The sequence below is a fragment of the Lycorma delicatula genome, chromosome 1, assembly GCF_047948215.1.
Source record: "Lycorma delicatula isolate Av1 chromosome 1, ASM4794821v1, whole genome shotgun sequence".
Lineage (NCBI taxonomy): Eukaryota > Metazoa > Arthropoda > Insecta > Hemiptera > Fulgoridae > Lycorma > Lycorma delicatula.
Genome location: NC_134455.1, coordinates 395,920,633 through 395,940,640, shown reverse-complemented (window position 1 = coordinate 395,940,640; position 20,008 = coordinate 395,920,633). Strand labels below are relative to the sequence as shown.

Here is a 20,008-nt window from a genome sequence, read left to right as displayed (position 1 = left end):
TTCTATTTGATTTTACTCAGCACATACGTAACAAAAGGCATCCACATCATTTACACAATTTTGAGGCTTTATGACACTGCACTGCTAACAAACTTAAGACAGCAATAAGACTGAACAAAATTAATTCATTCCTAAATCCAGTGCTTAATACAAACAACACAGCTGTGTTTTCAGCTACATGTTTTGACCTGCACAGACATGATTAATCTTGTCCATGAAGGTTCACTCTTCTGTAGTAGATATGATGTCATAATATGTGACTATGATGTGATTTAATTCTTTGTGTAGTATTGTTTATTTATAGCTTACAAATTATTTTAATAAGTTAAACAATAAAAAATATAATATAAGAGCTTAAAATGCTAACTTTACATTGAAAAATGAAAATATTCTTTTAAAAAGTTTTCAAAAATGGTGGGTGATAGAAAGATTCTGAGTTCATATTGGTTTTCATCAAATAACAGATTAAAATCATTTATCGCATGCTAGGAAATAAAAATTATGTTTATCATTGTAATTAATGAGAAAAATTGTTGCAGAGAAAATCAAATTATTCAATGACAATGAAATTTACATTACTTCTCAACATAGTCCCGGCAACATTTAAACATTTGCCCCACTGTTCAGTGAGCATTCTGATGCCTGCAGCATAGAAGTCTTTACCTTGCTGTTTGAACTGTTCATGTACTGCTTTTTTGACTGCTTCATTGTTATCAAACTTTTTGCCACATAAAAAGTCTTTGAGGAGCTTGAACAATAAAAATTAGATGGGGCGAGGATGTGGCAACACCTCCCAACCCATCTTCTCAAGCATTTCTCCCATTCTCTGAGGTGTGCAGTGTCATGCAAGAGAATCATGTTTTGAGAGAGCACCCTTACATTTTCGCCTTATCGCAGGTCTCACTTTCTGTTGGGAGTATATTAGAATAGTACTTACTTACTGTTCATGGCACATTATTCTTCTAAATAGTCACTAAAAATTAGGCCTTGCTAATCCCAGAAGACCGTCAACATCACTTTACCAGCTGATGTGTGAGTTTTGAATTTTTTATTGGGTGAATGCGGATGTTTCCATTGAATGCTTAGCCATTTGGATTCAGGCTGGAAATGGTGTATCTTTCATCACAGGGTATTAGATGATTTACATAGTTAGTTTCTGCTTCAAACCATTCTTTGAGCTCAGAACAAATGTGAATCTGGGTGTCTTTATGGCTTGAGTCAACTTTCTTAGAACCCACCTTGAACATGTTTTGCGATAATTCAGAATGTCATGAATGATTGAATCTATGGTTGCAACACTAATATTATACAAACTAGCAATTTGAGAAATTTTGACTCGGCTGTCTTCACAAATAGATCATTTATGCAATTTTGCAGCATGGTAGTCAAAACTTCAGTTCGTCTTTCAGAGCAGTGAAGATAAGTCTCACTTGTTCTGTCTGAATTAAACTGTTCCACCCACTTATATATATATATTACTGCAGTTTACATACTGTTTCAACATTCTTGAGTAAATTTCTGCTGGTTTCACACCTTCTGATAGCAAAAATCTTGTCACTGAGCGTTGATCTTCCGGTGTACACATTTCAAGCAGAGATGACATTCTGAAATCAACAAAAAAATTTATCTTTAGATTAATTATGATTAACAGCTGAAATTTACAAAGCTTTAATCCACATTTTCACTTGTATCTAGTTACAAAAATAATCATATGATAATGGGTATCAAAATTACACCCTTTTCAATCAATTGAAAACTATTTTTTTATTTTTTTTACTTTTTTGTACAAAGTAAAGGAAGTATTGTAATCGTGAAAAATTTCGGTTTTCAGATTTCAACAGAAATATCAATTTTGACCATCCCTGAATCCATTTTCACTAGTTTCGGTATTGAAATTATATTTAGCTAGAAACTACAAACTTGGAAACTAGAAATTAAATTTTCACTATACGTACGTATGTATGTATCTTGCATAACTAAAAAATGATTAGCCGTAGGATGTTGAAATTTTGGGTTTAAGATTGTTGTAACATCTAGTTGTGCATCTCCCCTTTTGATTGCAATCGATTGAACCAAAAGTGTCCAAAAAAGCCCAAAATCCAAAAAACTTTGATTTTGCACTTTTTCTTAACTGCACTAATAAGTCCTTACTGAGAGCTTTTCAACAATATATCATAAGTGGTGCTTATTTTCATTCATTCTTATGAGTTATAGCCAAATTCTTATGAGTTATAGCCAAATAAAATTTTAGTTAATGAAATATTTGGATCTTATGAAGGGATGGCACATTGGTTCAAATCAGACTTCATCTCCTTTTTTTTTTAATTGAAATATATTGATTTATTAATAATTATTAACCTCTGATTGTAAAAAAAAATTTATGATAAATAATAATTCAATAATAACTATAAAAAAATTAAAATATCAGAAGTTGTTAATGAAATAAAATTTCATGTACATTTTATTTTAAAAAAATGTGTAAATGTAATTTAATAGGCATACAAGGAAGTCATGTGGTGTCCACATCAGATAATATTTAGATGTTATGAAACTAATATTACTGCTCAGTATGAAAAAAAGTAATATATTAATTATTTGAAGTTTGTTGTTTATGTTATTTCGCATTAACATAAATTTTAAAAAAATTCTATAGTTACCAGAATTGGTGTCCTAAAATGACTTCAATGAAATACTATAAGTGAAATTAATTATTTATCAACTGTAGCATTACCATAAAGATTTCTGTAACGAAACAAGAAAAAGATATGAAAAAGTGACTTGAGTAGTAAATAAAGAAAACCCTCATCATTTTAATTTTAACTCGTCACCAAAAATGTAATGCTAAGTATAGAAAAAATTAATATCTGTTTTTTTTGAAAGAATATATGTATTATAATAAAAAAAAATTGTAAGAGTTATCAATTAATAATTAGTTTGCTTAAATCTTTTATAATGGTGCACTGATCAAACCGTGAACAACCTAAGACTGCAAAAAAATTAACATCATGGGATAAATTGAATAGATAGGAATTCTGAATCAAAATATAACATTTTAGGGGTTTATGCATAGTTAAGTACATGTCGTTAGAGAAAAAATATATATGTTATACATATTATATGTAAACTAGAGTAATATGCCTTATATGTATTAGAAAATCTAAGTTGCAAGAAAAAAGAGTTCTGATTGTAGGAACATTGAGAAAATGAGTAGGAACATGAGAAAACAAGTTTATACATCGTATGACTTCAACAGCTTCAGCTAAATGTTAAAGAAAATATTCTGGTGTATCCATCGATATTTAAGTGACGCATATTTTAGCGAAAGTAACACATTCCATGTGAGTAGACGCTTATAAATTTTGCTAACAGAGTTCAGAGTATATAGTGCTTTAGTCATAGCATTTTTAAATGCTCTTGCTGAGGAATATTACTTAATTTGAATTGCACACATTATTCTTATCATAATCTATAATTTCTTGTATTATCTAGGCGGAGGTGGCAGCGGTGGGGGTGGAGGTGGTCCTCCCAGAGATCCAACAATCAGTAGTTCACTGAGTGGTTCTACTAGTACTTTGAAGAGTCAGTCTGAATTAAAAGAAGAAGAAGAAGAAGTTCCTGAACCAGCAGCCGTAATTGTGACTCAAGAACCAGATGTCATAGCTAGTACAAAATCATCTAACAGTACCACTGCAACTGCTATCGCTTCTTCTACCGGGACAGTTACCAATACCACTACCAGTACAAGTGAAACATCTCCTTCAGTACCTATTGCGCCACCACGTAAAAAGAAAAAAAGTAAACCGCAAGTACCACCGGCTCCAATACAATTACCTGTTGAAGATGCACCCGTTGTTTCAAAGGTAAGTTTCAGAACCTTCATCTAAAATCATCATTATAGAGCGTAAGAAAAAAATTATTTTAATTAAATGTGTTATAAACCATTCAGATTTTTTGAGGGAGGGGAAATGGTGGGCCATTTAATTATTTTTGTGGGTTTTCATTCTTGCAGATAGTATTTTGTTGGTTAAAATATTCCCCCTTTTCCCATGTGGTAAATTACACTGATGTACAAAAAAAACTTTTTTTAATCTTTCTCTAAATGTGATACCATTTCTTGAGTTGCTTTTTTGCATACATTACAGATCTGTAAATACAATTTTTCTATCACCCTTAGTTTTAATTAAATTACGCTTCAAAAAAAATTAAGGGAAAATGTAGTTAGAATGATTTCGCTGATGCTTTTCTTTTATAAATAGCCTCAGACACATCTCGAATTAATGTCCAACAGTAATCGACTAGCATGTTAGTATTCCATTTCCCTTTATAGCGACTTTCCATCACCGAAATGTCTTGGTGGAAATGTTCACTGTGTTTATCATTTATATCTCCAAAGTTGTTCAGAAAAAATCCTGATGTGAGTGGAGGAAATGTGTTTTCAAAGACATGTTACATCCCACAGCTCTGTATGAAGTAAGAAGTTGATTAACAATATTGTGGTAATTATCAGATTTTTGTTTGCCGAGAAAATTTTTGTAAACTTCTTTGAATGAAGCCCAAGCTGCACTTTCTACATTATTTAACATCGAGTTAAATATATCATCTTTGACCAACTCTCTTATTTGAGAACCAACAAATGTTCCTTCTTTAATTTTTCCTTCACTTACATTCGCCTGATGCACAAAAATCCAGGACTATCTTTCTTCTTTGCTTTTACAGAATTTTTGATTAGTCCTAGCTTGATATGGGGAGGGGGTAAAAATATTTTTTTGGGTTCAACTAAGGGCTCATGAATAATATTTTTCCCATTTGGAGATAAGTTGTCTCGTTTCTTCCACCAACATAAGTTTATCCCTATCTCGAATGTCCCATTCGCCAAGAAAACACATGTACTTAGTATTGACTAACAAAATAACTATAACTTTCAGATCACCACATGTGTTCCATTTATGTTTTTTATAATTTATTTTTTCAAGTGTGTCTTTCATCACATTGTATGTCTCTTTCAAATTAATACCATAATCGATCGGTATCGAAGGATATTTATTATCGTTGTATAGTAGAACCATTTTTAAAGTATACTTGGACAAATGTTTGAAAAGGCGCCAGTTTTCAGGTTTATGAACTGCTTCTAAGTGCAACATAAGGTCGTCAATATTTGTGCAATAAAGCAAATTATTTTCATCAGTAAAGTACTGAGAAAGTTCTTTTTGTCAGCTTCAAAAGCCCAAAATTTTTGTATTTTTTTTTTAAAATAAATTTCAACGTTACAGTGTTAATCCTAACAGTTCAGCTTGATTTTTTTGATAAATATAAATCCCTAACCAAGTCATTTAATTCACCTTGTGGTATAAGATGTGCCTTATCAGAAGATAATTCAAAATCAAAATCATTGACGTCTTCTTCAGTACTGCCTGATTCTTCATCACTGCTTTCGAAACAATACATTCACAGGTGGCTCAGGAACTGGAATAATTTCACTGTGAGGTACAGGCCTGAGGTACACGATCTGCAATATCCTATATTGCAGATTGCAATGTAGGATATTTTACAGTATGTTTAGAGTTTTTAGAAATTCCAGACACACTTGTTAAAAAAAGTAACAAACAGTTACATGATCCTTTGGTTCATGCCGAACTATAGGTACACTAAATGGCAAAGCCTTCTGTGTACCTTTTAGCCATCTTCTCAAATATTCAGAACAAATATTCAGGTGTATATTATATGAAGAGTCCATGTCTTATCTTTATCACCAAATTTACACTAAAAGTACAAATGATATGTTTTTTTAATTAAAGGTGTTATGTTTTTTCTATTTGATTTGATGGTAAACTCACAATATACGTAACAAAAGCCATCCACATCGTTTACACAATTTTGAAGCATTATGACACTGTTAACAGACTTAAGACGGCAGTAAGACTGAACAAAATTAATTCATTCCTAATTTAGTGCTTAATACAAACAACACAGCTGTGCTTTCAGCTACATGTTTTGACCTGCACAGACATGATTAATATTGTCCATGAAGGTTCACTCTTCAATATTAGATATGATGTCATAATATGTGACTGTGTGATGTGATTTAATTCTTTTTCTAGTATTGTTTATTTATAGCTTACAAATTACTTTAACAAAGTTAAACAATAAAAAATGAGCTAACAATATATAATATAGCAGCTTAAAATGCTAACTATACGTTGAAAAATGAAAAAAATCCTTTAATTAAAATTTAAAAATTTTTCATTAATGGTAGGTGATAGATTCTGAGTTCATATTAGTTTTCAGCATCAAAAAATAAATTAAAATTATGTATCACATATTAGGAAACAAAAATTATGTTTATCAGTGTTATTATTGAAGGTACTTTTCATATTGTAAAATACTTTTCTTGAATAGGATTATATACAAATAATATAGTAAGAGTATGACTGATTGAGTGGGTCTTAGTCAAGGTGTTAGGCAAGGATGCTGCATTTTATCAACGTGTATGTTGAAGATAAGTTAGAAAAGTTATAAGTTATATTAGAAAAAAGATTAGAAGGAATAGATGTAGAAGAATAAAAAACTAAGATGCATATGGTTTGTTGATGATATGGTTATTCTAGCTGATAGCACTCATGCACTTCAAAGATTGTTAACAGCCCTGTTGGAAGGAATGAAAGATTATGAAATGAAAATAAATATGGAAAAACTAAAGTAATTGAAATAAACACAGAGGACTTAGTGGTAGTGACAAGTAAAGAAGAAAAGAAAATTAAAAAAATTACAAATATCTTGGGTTTATGGTGACAAAGGACTGGAAGAACCCAAAGGAAATAAAAGGAAGGATAGTCATGACAAAGAAGCCTTCAGTAGTAAGAGGAAATTAATATGTAGTAAAAGTCTGGAAGAGGTTAGTCAAATATTATATGTATGGAAACGAAACGTGGAAAGAGACTAAATTGACTTGAGGTTGTATATGGAGAAAGTAACTTGGATAGATAACATGAGAAATGAGGAACTAAGGAACAGAATTAAAGAAGAAAGAATCATGCAGGAACAAAAGAAAAGGAAATTGATGTGAAGGAGTGGAATCTTGACAGTTGCATCAGAAGAAGCAACAAAGCAAGGAAGAAAAAGAAGAATGAAATTAATAGATAAGATTAATGATTAACCCAATGATGTCATATTTAAATTCCTACACAATCGACTTAGAAATCCTAATTAAATCCCCAGACAGTATGTCGGGGAACACAGTAAAACATAAAAATCATACAAAATCAACCAATAAAGATTTTTCACTGAAAATGTCTTGCAGTTTCAAATACATTGTTCTTTCTCTCTGTAAAACTTCTTCTTCTTCTTTCCTTCTATAAAAACCTGGAGAAGAATACCAATTATCTAAAAACAATGTGTCACCTCAGTCCAACAATGGTTCACACACATGTTAATCACAACATTAGTACTGGCAGGCAGAGTAGGATTTACCACATCACGTACATAAATTTTGAAATATAAACAGTAGCATGAACTAGATTCACAAATTTTGTAAAATTCTATTCCAAATTTTGATCGTTTAGATTACATTGCACTAATGAAAGGCAACCTCTGAATTTCATTAGACGTTCAGCCAAAGCTATGTTCTGAGAAGGGAGGTATAATTTGGAAAATTTTGTAGAAAAATTTTATGATAGGCCTAATTTTTTTTAGTTTAGCATTTTCATTGTTGTGTCAGTAGTGAAATGCAAGAAATGTGAAATTAGTTTGAATCTCTCTCTGCCCATTGTTTCGTGAAATACGAGTGTGTCAATGCATCAGTACAATTGGATACGCAATTTTCACACCTGTGACGTTAAAATTACTGAAACAAAATAAGCCGTAATTTCATCTGCAGTAGTTTGAAACATTTATTGTCATCTTTCGACTTTTTCCTAACAGGATTGTTCAGTTGCTTTGTAGCATATGCATTATTTTCATCACAAACTTTATCAAACAAAGGTTCCGTATTTTCTGAAAAAATTTAAGTTCTGAAGGTGGATCCGATAAACTTTGTTCAATGTATCTTCACAAACGCCACTATGTTTGGTAAAAGAATATATAATCGGGTTATCTTGAGTTTTTGTCCAATTCCAATTACTTAGCTTTTACTGTGTCGCAGTATGCACGTGCTTAGAAGGGCGTGGTGCATTATCGTTATTATCTCTTTCCTCACTAACTTATTAGATTAATCTAACTCATTAGATTCAATAGGAGGACTATCACTACAACTTTCTTCAGACTTTGATTCATCATCAGAAAAATCACTACATTCATTATCACTGTTTAGAATGCTTTCTAAACAGCATATTCCTCACTTCCTTTCTAAACACTCTCAATTCTTCCTCATCATCATCACTAAACCTTTTCTCTGCTGTGTTGGCTACTCATGTCGTCAAAAAATTACGAACAAAGAGATTTATGAAAATCACATGTCAGCACTTCACTTCAGAATGCATTACAATGCCACCTGTGAGCTACAAACTGAAATATATATATATGTATATGGAGCGCTGCAGTAGAGCAACCTGAGATCGTCATATGTGCCAGAAAATCGTGTAACGACCTCTGGGCATCATATGATTCATCATTTGAATCATATGATGCCTAAATTTGGTATGGTACCATACCAAAAATTTATAAGTGTCGGTATATATCAAATCAGAAAGAAGTAATAAATGTTTTGTTGTTTTAAACTGAACGTAATTTTTTTTTTAAATTATGTATTAAATGCTGCCACTTTTCATGTTACCTTATTCCAAGAAAAATTTCTAGTATTCGGTAATATTTATTTATGTAAAAATAAGCTAATTTTTCCCTGAATTATCCCAGTACATATAAATTACCGATTCAGATCACTTTAACTAATTATTTTTTAATTTAAAGAAAGTAATAGTTTTTTATGATAGATGATAAACAAATATTCACCTTTTTTAAGTACATTGAATTTTTATTATTGATAATTCATTGCTGAAAAATTGCAAAAGAATTTACCACGTGAAAATATTTTTCCGTTAAATTCGTTAAATTAATATGTGACTCTTCTATGTCCTGAAGTCTTATTTGACATTTGGAATTTTCTTGTAAAAAGCTGTTTTTTTTTTCACTCTGTTTAGGCAGGAATTGAAGGCCCAGTTGTTTTCTGTATCTATTAGCACTTTCTGGTTAATACAAGTAGTGGTAAGAGTTAGTAACACAAATGTACAGTACGTATTGTAGAGTGTATGATATTAGTAACAAAAAAATCAGATGAAAAACACTTCTGACTTCAGAATAATAATATATAATAACTACATATGCAAAATAACAGCTTTATATGTGTATATAATAGCTGTATATGTAAAAAGGTATGTGTGCTGGTTAATGCACAACTTTTGCTAAAGGTTTATTAATAATTTTATTCCTAAATAAATAATCTGCCAAGGTCAAAGCCCTTGGTAGCCAAAGTTACGTAATTTCAATTTTCACTTCTAGGAAACTTTAATAAAATTTGAATTTTAATGACATGAAAAAAGATAGGTAATTTTTAAAATGATATTCTAGTATCCCCTTTATACAATTATTATAGCACCTTTATTAAATTATAAGTGTATTATTTAGTATAATTATAAGTGTTATATTTCATATTACTTTATTATAACACTTATTATCATAAGTGTTAATTTTGGTTTTTTTTACACAGGCCGGAGGAAGAAGTAATAGAGAGGCCTTCAGGAGTTGTTCCTTACCTAGTCCAGCAAGCACTATAGAATCGCTCACCAGAGAGTTTGAACATTCACTTGACATTCGCTCTGCAACTAAGGGAGAATATGTTGTGAAACCTCAGGTAAATAAAGTTTTACCAGTTGTGTGGAAGAATTTATTATGTGAATTCATTATTTTTTTTTTAGATTATTTTCCTTATTTCTTGTTGTATTCTGTTTAATAAGTTATTTTAAGGTTGATTTTCTATTACAGTTTTAAATCATCTTTTTTTGCTGGTCGTTCTTTCGCTTACTATTTCAAGTTAATGCATTCCAATTACATAAAAGAAGCATGTAAAATGTATAAATCTTAATAAACTGCCTGACTAAACAATATTAGTTAGCAGAACTCTAATGAAAAAAAAATATTCAACTTTGTTAACACTTCTAAATAGCAGTTTAAAATTTCTCAGTAATTACAATTTTTACTTTGCAAGCTCAGTTGCTGCTGCAGCACCGTAGCTATAAAGTGAAAACGTAGCGATCGGTCAAAATTTTGGGTTTTGGTATTTTTGCAAATGTTCAATGTTACAGTCCCCCCTTAGGCCAAAAAAAATTATAGAAAGATGTATTTACATCTATTACTTTATTAATATTTATTAATAAGAAATTATTTATTTATCTGTAAATGTAAAATATATGTAATACATATTACATTTACAGAAATAATACAATTCTTATGATTATTCGTTGTTTAATAAATTAAATCGGGTCGGTAAGAGCTTTGTAACAAATTTTTCTATTTTTTGCTTATTTAACATATATTTAACAAGTTTTTTTTTTTTTTTTTTTTTTTAATTCTAATTAACAGATTTTTGTAATAGAAATGTTAATCTCACCTTTTTTGATATCAGTATAATTTTGTTATCTACGAGACTCTTACTGTACGGTTTACAATTTCAGTGTAATTTTTTTGGACACTGTGTTTTGTTAGATTATTCTTTTATTTTTTTATGAATTACTGATTGTTATCTTATAGATTTATTATTAAAATGTATCACTTTTCTAGAACAAACAAGTCTACGCTTTTTGAATTTCTCGGCTAATTTGTTTTTGTTGATAGTCATATCATTTACTTTATACCATATTTTTCCTTTTTTAATAAAATTAGTATAATGACCTTCACAAAAATTGAAGATCTGTGATGTAATATTGCACTTATTGTTTTGTAAGTGTAACCCTTTTTTATATTATTATTAAATGAACTGTTTTTATTTTTCCATCAATTAGTTCAAATAAAATTTTTTTGTGTGCTACCTAGCGGCGCAATTTGTACCGCATTTTTGCAACACTTTCCTACTGTTGTGTTTCATTAGCAGTTTAGCAGCTATAATCTCTTGTTAACTGGTACTTTCTTTTACTTAAGAGCATTTACTATTAAAACAAGGGTGTAGTATTCTTTTAAATTTTATTATTTCAAGTACATTTTCAAGTTTTTGTACGCTACCTAATACTATCAAGTACTGCTACCTAGCAGCGCAATTCATAAAGCCACCTTTTTGAGGAAAAATGACATATTCGAGTCCCGCAGTTCATGAAATGGAAGAAAAAAACATCGTCTAACAAAATTTCAGGTATTTTTTGAAACTATTCTTTATTACAAATCTAATTGAACTGAAAGTAATGTTTTCATGCTTATTTTTTTAATTTTTTCCACATTTTCATTTCACTTTTAGGTTAGGTCATGTTTAGAACTGTAAACATAGTTCGTCGACTGTGCCGTGCCATCCAGTTCTTCTGCGGACTCTTACTGGTGAAGTTCAAACGAACTTTTTGTGTGTTGGCCTATTTGTTAATATGGCTCAACATAAATTCTTTGAAAATGTCTACATATTGGCATTGATTGCATTACATTTTAGATAAAATTAAAAAAGGAGTAGACGTAGTTTTAATTTTTGACCTTATATATAGCAGTCATAGAAAATTGAGCTTTAGTGTGATGAAAATACTTATTAAATTATTTAAAATTCTAAAATTAAAGAAAATCTGATTTAGTCGTGAGGGAATATTTAACATACATATAATAATAATAATATTCTAAACAGTGTTTGCCCCTTATTTTGAAAACTTGTTGACCAGAAAAGTTGAAATTTGGTTGATTTACTGAAATAAATAATTACTTAGATAAATAAACTTTCGAGCCAAAAAAAAAAAAAAAAATAATAATAATAATAAAAGGACTGAATGGAACTTGTCCTTAAAATAAAAATATAAATTTTCAAAATTAATATCTTACTGTATCTAGTCTTGGTACAGATGAAGTGGATTTTTATTTAATAAAAAGGGATTGAGTGGATGCCAAATTAAAAATAATGTTATAATGTCTGACAGTTTGTTGTTTTTCAAGTTGTGGCTATTATTAAAAGTATTTTATATGAGATAGCTTTTGAGCAAGTAGATCAAACCAGACTCAGATTTTTTATACTGAAAAACATTTATATTTTTTTCACTAATTTTACTCTAAATATTGCATAATAAATCATTAATATTTAAAAACTGTGTGGCATATTTGAAATAAAAATCTTTCACAGGCAAAGCCTGGAGAGTTAGATGACCCTTTTTACCTTTCTTTTTCTGTTTAGCCTCTGGAACCACCATAAGGTATTACTTCAGAGGATGATTGAAGATGGTATGAATGTAAGTGAAGTACAGTAAGTGACGTCTTGTACAGTCTCAGGTTGATCATTTCTGAGATGTGTGGTTAACTGAAACCTAACCAGTAAAGAACACCGGCATCCACAATCTAGTATTCAAATCCATATAAAAGTAACTAAAACTACCTCTACTAGGATTTTTTCCTTAGAATTCTCAACTTTGAAATCAGCTGATTTACGGTGATGAGTTAAACACTAGACCAGTCTGGTGGGCTATGTGACCCTTTACCAAATTTTTCTATATGACCTATTGACTACACATTTTTCTTCTTAAATTAGTATGTATGATTAAATTACATTTTCTGTAAATGCTTTTTTTTTTCTGGTGAAATATATTTCTACAATTGCAGGACATATGACTCGATTTCTGAACACTGTTATTAGTCTAATTCTCCATCAAACCATCGTGATTCAGAAATTATCTAATGAGATATTCTCTACCGATTAGTGATAGCGCAGTCTTATATTTAAAATATATGAGGACGTTCAATAATTAAGAAGACAAAGGAAAAACAATTTAATGGAATACATTGAAATTATCTGATGTTTAAATCAGCACCCCTGACGTAGAAAGTATCAGCTGTTCAAAGAGAATTTCCATTAGTGTAACCTCTCATTTCATTTCAGTTCTGCTTGATACAATTGTCATGAAGAACAAGATGCTATCATAACATTTCTATTTTCTGGAGTGTTAAAATGCCGAAATTGACTCGTGGGCGTAAAAATGGTATGATAAAAATTACATTAACTTTGAAATTTTTTATTTTTAGATGGAACAATTTAAATCAGGTAGAACAAGTGTTACCGATTTCTAACTTAGCAGAAGGGCGATTAAAGTTATGACCGATTCTTAGGAAAATCGCATTAACGATCTTATTTGTAAGGACGGAAAATAATTTAAATTAAATAATTTTAATTTTTTTGCACAAAGATTTATGAAATTGCTGAACTATTGGCACTGCCCATTCCATTATCCATAAAAGCTGAATGACTGCAAAATGGTGGGTTCTGAGACAGATGATGTAAAATTACAGGAACTAAAGCAACGGTTTTTGATGATTATTTTTTTAGATTACATATTAACTTGTAATTAAACTTTATTCATTATTTTGAGCCAAAATCCAAACATCAGTGTATGGAATGAAAACATCCAAGTTTGTAATCGAGGAAAAAATTCAAAACCTAAGTCTTAATCGGTTAAATTGATAACTGTGTTTTAGGACTGTAAGGGCAAAGTTTTTTATGATTATTTGGAAGAACAACATAAATCAATAGTTATTACTTTTGTGACGTGCTAAAAAATGAAGTGAAACCCGCAATGAGGAAATGTCCTGGTTCTCTCTCAAAAGGTGAAATTCTTCTCCATGATACCACCTTCCCTTGTACCTCTCAAAAGACATTGAAAACTGTCCAAAAGTTGGATCAGTAGTAATGTGACTTTCATCTTACAGTCACGATCTCACATCATCAGGTTTTGTGTTTGCTTGGTCCTCTCAAGAATGGCTCAAGTATGACTGGGGATTACGTTAAAGAGTAGTGTAGTTTTGTGATTGCTGAATAAATAATCATTTATCTACAGTCATTTGCCTTTTTAATTGTTATTATTGAATTGATCCTTATATGTGTTTGTGTATGAGTGAGTGACGGGGGTGTATAATTATCCCTTCGGATTCAAGGTAACGATCTATTGTTACCTTCCCCCCCCACACGGGTACCACTAAATGTGTCAATGTAACGATCCGTCAGGATTCTATTAAGTCATCTATAGTTTACGAAATTCACCACTCGATGGTGTTGCTATATTATTTTCTCAAAGTGTTTACATTGATATATGTATAGACATTGATTTTGTTGCGATATTTGAAAATTAGATGGAAATATCAAATACTGAGAAGCGTGTTTCCATAGTTCTGTGATTGTTGTCGTAGATAACCTTCTTAACATTTTAGTCCATTTATTTCGAGTTATATTATTATTATTATTATTATTATTTTGTATTGTTTCTTTGAGTTTTTATTTTGTAAAATGTTTGCAACACCATGGATTAGCATAGAAACCAAACCTATTTGTGAATATTTTGACAAGATGGTGATAGTGAGTATAATTTGAGTGAAACAGAGAGTGATCAGACAATGATGCACTCGATAATGTAATAGATGATGAAAGTGATGACAAATTGGAAGACCTTGATTACTTGGAATTCATTGCTCTTGAACAGCTGTAGCTGCTTCCTCGTACATATGAAGAATTGCCTGAACCAAAATATATGCCACTCATGCAATGAGCATTTCAGTTATTGAGTATTGAGTATTTCAGCTTATTTTTCACTATAACTCTGTTAGAACTGATTGCTAAAGAGATGAATAGCTGTGCAAAGTAGTTTATAAATAAACAGGAACGTTTAGCAGCTCAATGGCTAGAAATAAAGAATGCAGGTGACAATCCTTGCAGTGGACCAGGGTTGATGAAACTACCAAAGAAGAAGGAAGCAAAATGCTGTATGTGCACATCAGAAGGAAGAAAAAGAGGATTAAGAACTGTCTGTATCAGTTACAGTAAAGAATTACACGGGGATTTTTTTCCTAAACATATTACGTTAAGAAAACATTTCCAAAAAAATTAATATGTAGGTTACATACTATCAGGCTTCCAGAAGCCATAATTTTCTAAATAGTGATCTTTTATTTTATCAGGAAATTTATGTAGATATTTTTATACATTAGTACATTTTTGTAATTGTCACTGAATTTTAAGAATATGGAAAAAAATAAACATTTTAGTAAATTTGACCATCCAAAACTAAAATTTATGATAGATAAAAAATAAAAACAGTGTAAAATGTTTTAATTTCTGGTGATAATCATATTTTGCAGGATATTTTTGTTAATAGTGAATTTTTTCATATTTTTAGTTTGAATAATGCTTGAATTATTAATGTTTTTAAATACAACTACGTAACATTGTTATAAAACGCCTGAAATTTTCAGCACATCCAGTCCAAAATGCTAGATGGCGAAAGGATTATTAAAAACCACCTCCGAACACATTAAAATGATAAAAACTTAATTTAATCCTTTACATTATTTAAAAACATGGATCAACTGTATGCAGTCAAAAGTCGAACAGTTTGCAAAGGTTGACTTTGAATAATCGGTCTTAAAATAGCAATCGCTTTATTTTTCACTTACTTATCCACTCCAAAACAGCACAACAGTCAGTACTTTAACCTTTTCCCATCACAATGATCCGCGGTTGATTAGCGCTCCGCGAAAATATGTTGGTATCTGATTGTGCCTCCCTTCATAGTCTTATGCTTCCCGTTGTGAAAAAAATTTCAGTATATTAAAGAGATTTAACAGATTCTGACAGAAAAAAACGTTACGATTGGAGATTTTTTATGCCTGTAACAACAAAAAAATTGAAATTGTACAAAAATTACGATAATTTAATTGCAGAATTTTTTTGCACATTTCTACCACGTTTTTTATTAGCAATTTTTTTTTTTTTGCTTTGTGTTTATGAAACATAGTTTTCTGATTTTAAAAATAATACTTTCAAGCAAATCCGTTGAAAATTGGGCAAAATATGATGAAAAACCTGTGTCATAAATCACAGATTAGTAACATATGTTAGTATAAGTAAAAGTAGATTCAGAAAACTACGTTTTATAAAAATCCCCACCATTCAAAAGGTTATTCAGATTGACAAAAAACCATTTTTACTGTATACTCTTATTCATTACAAATCAATGTGTGTTACATGTTTACCGATATCATTTGTCTGAAAAGATATTTATAGACCTCAAGTAAAAGTGACATATTTATGACCACAAATTCCTTCTTTTTTTTCCTTTTTTTTTATGTGCCGTATATCATAATTTATTATGTGTTTCAATACATCAATATGTTGCTACTAAGATAAGCTATTTTTGTAAATAATAAATAAATCCATAATCGTCATAGCAATTATAATACACAAGTCACACACACACACACACACACACACACACAAGCACATTTCTGAGAAAAAAATGGTCATATTCTTTCTAGTCTAAATAAAACATTTTACATTGTATAAACGTCATTCAAGTTGTGTAATAAAACTGATTTCTTTGTGAATATAAAAAAAAAATAACCGACTTAGATCCCATATAAAATGATTTTGTAACAGCGTTTTAAAACTGACGTGCTCATAACCAGTTCCAAGGCTACATGATCTGAAAAGGTTAAGGACTAATCCTAATAAAAGATCTGTTTATAATGATATTTTTAGATGCATATGTATTGTTTTTCTTTCTTTTTGAAAAATTATGTGTTTGAAAGATATTAGATATTATGGTTATACAGGCTGTAAATTGAATAAAACACTTGAAATTAGTAAAATACTTACGGATATTATTTTGAACATTTTTCCTTATCCACTAATTCACATATAATTCATATAGATTTACTATTTAGTTGTAAATACATTACTCTAATCATGTGTATATATATATTTTTTATAAAATAAAATTAACATAGTATTTATTAGGTTTACTCCTTAGTTATGTATTTTGATGGCAAAAACCATAATAATTTTGAATCCTTTAGACAGTACGTTGATGTTTTATTTAGTGTAGAATCTAAATGTATATTTAAATATGTACCCTTTCTTAAAGTGTAGTAGCTTTCTTTATTAAGTAAGATAAAAGTAGAAACTGGATGCAGAAAAGGTTAAATTCTTAGATTCAGCATTATAGCAGAGACAGATAATATTTTTTTTTAATTTTGAACTTCAGTCTAATTATTTAGTTGGAAGAATTGTTCACAGTAGCTTCTTTCATTTAAGATACATCTATTTATAAAAGAAGGGAGAATAATTCATGTAAATATTAATTGCCCGTAATAAATAATACAGTTTTATCTAAGAATATTGTGTTTATCAGACTCATTAAAAAAAAAATGGGATTGTGAAAAATTTGGCATCCCCAAACGCTATTTAAGAAATTTTATCACTGAATAGAGGAAAATGGAATAAAAAACAAAAAGTGAGGATCTTGTGAAGAAAAATGCAATTGTAGACAACACTGACAAAAGTTTTTAATAACCGACAAATTAGAATTCTTATGCTTTTGTGTGCTATTTCGTAATTTTATTTTTAATAATTTTTAGAGGTGATAAGTAAAATTGAGAGCAGTTAAATTATCCATTTTTTTTGTTCGATCAAGGATGAAGATAATTCAAAGGCTGAAGGACCATCTGAAGAGGAAGTGGTAAGATTAGAACAATTAAAATCTCAAGACCAGGTTACTGTTAGCAGTTCGTTTGGGACTAACAATAATACTAGTAAACTCTTAGATGGTGAGACGATTTGCACATCCAGTAGCCTATGTCCGGTACCTTCGAACAGCACAAATGGCATGATGGGCCGGGCTACGTACAGTAGGCTAGGATTAAGTCCTCATAACTCTAGAGAAAGACGTAGATCAGCCGGTGATGAACACGGCCTAATGGCGCAGCAGTTGAATATGTTTGTACGCACAAGGACCGATTCAGGAAAACAACTCTCAGACTTGGTGAGATTTTTTGTGTTGTTTTATTTTGTTAAAAAAAAATTAATTTCATCAGGTCATAAATAATTCTTAAGTGGATTTTCATTCGGTTTAATATCTTTTAAAAAACCAAAATGAGGTGAATCGGGAAAAATTATTCATTTTTTATCTAACTGTGACAAATTTCAATCGTAATTAAAAGTATTTTCCACATAGCTTTTTTTTTTAATTTTCACTTTTCTGTTTTACGTACTCGAAAATAAACTTTTGGTCCTTTGTAAGACAGTAAACTGCGCATATTGGTAACATAATATTTCTGTAACAGACTGAAATATTTGAGGATTAGCATCCTGAAAACTGGAAAGTATGAAGTAACAATAGAGTGTCATTTATAAATAAGTTCCTATTATTAACGAAGTTAAACAACAATAAATGTAGCGAGTCCTAATAATGATTGTTGCAGTTGATATCAATTAAAGTTTTGTGTATTTATATATAAACTATATACGAATCATTTAGAAAATTATGATTATCATACTAGTTAAATTGTTGGAAAAAAGAAAAAAATAGTTATTTACAACGATCTCTTTTGAAGTTTTATAAAAATTTATCAACAGTTCTTTGTTTTTTCAGATTTCAATAGTCTCAGGATATTTTTGTTTTATGTATAATTACTTTTGACATATTTTCTAATGCTTTCCTTGTTGTTTATTAGGATCAGAAGCATTATATTTAATTCTGCTAATTCTTAAGATCATTAATTTGTGTTTTGGAACATCAGCTATTACGTATATGAGTGTAATGTTTACATATACAAAGAGATCTGGTTGCTCATGAAAATGATTTCTTCAACTTGAGGATATTCTCCCATACCAGGGTCAATCCATTTGAAGTGACCAAAGGGTGGTTGCTTGGCTAATTCAAAGAAAATTGAAACTTACCCAGTTGTTTCCTATTTGTCTCAGGATCTTCAAACTATTTTTATTTATTTATTTTTTTAAATTTTTTATTAAAGCAGTTTACCTGTGGCTATAATTTTTGTTACGGTGTGCATACCTATTTTTGTGATTGTAAGGATTTACGGAAAACATCGTAACTAAAAAACTATTGATCCTGGAAGGATGACACAAAAAACAATTTATTCGCATTTTCTCAAGGTAAAATATTAGTCTGGTAGTTTATTTACAAATCTCTCCTCTTCCTGTGAGAAAATTACCTATAGTGTTGAACATGTAAAACTGTGAAATTTCACTTTTGGTAATTTTTTCCAAGAAGCAGGGATGGCATACACATTTTGAATTACTATTTTATATGTAGGTATATGACTAGTTTTACCATAAATAATATTAATGGTGATATTTATGGTTAAATGTTTATGAATTTTTGAAAACTATTTTTTTTTTTTAAATTCAAATTTTGGCTACAAATAATTCTGATGGGGCTGGTAATAAAAATCTCAAATTTACACAACTTGCAGTGTTTTTTTAGATGTTTATGGCAAATAAAAAAGTTTCTTTTGTATTGTACAAATAAAGTAATAACCTCTCAAAAATCTGTTAAAAGCGATACCATTTTGACTCGCTAAATAAGTGCTCAAAGGGGGTTTCTTGTCTTCGTAGCTTTTTAATATTTTTATACTTATTACTGTAGTTGAAATAGACTTATTTAAACCATTCAAGTGCAGTGTTCATGTTATAACAGGCGCTTGAAGTCATTTCCAATCGTCAGGAAAATTCATGTTGTAATTCATTTATGCTTGATGCATCATTTAGTTTTGCAGTTACAGACTGGTCAGTCTGGCATTAGTCAGTGACCTGTTCACATCTTTACTGAGTGTCTCTCAAATGTCATCATGTGTTTGGAATTGTTTATTAAATAAATAAGTTTTACTTAATAATATTATATTTGCAAATTTTAAAATCTGTTAAATTTTAACATTATTTTCAAGTGATTACACATAAAACAGTGGAAGAATAATTTTCCATAATAATTTATGTGAATGAAGAGTGCCATAAAACAGTGTATGGTACAGTGCCTAAAGAACTCATTAAAATTTGTGAATTTAG

The 20,008-nt window shown here is 29.9% G+C and overlaps 1 protein-coding gene across 1 annotated transcript in view; it reads left to right on the top strand.

The window, feature by feature from the left end:
• The window catches only part of LOC142317378 (WD repeat-containing protein 44), a 59,352-nt gene that overhangs the window by 25,707 nt on the left and 13,637 nt on the right, over nt 1–20,008 (top strand). The window contains exons 4-6 of the mRNA XM_075353879.1: nt 3,490–3,860; nt 9,698–9,841; nt 17,619–17,966. Of these exons, the coding sequence (XP_075209994.1) occupies nt 3,490–3,860; nt 9,698–9,841; nt 17,619–17,966 (863 nt within the window). The remainder of the gene's footprint in view (nt 1–3,489; nt 3,861–9,697; nt 9,842–17,618; nt 17,967–20,008) is intronic.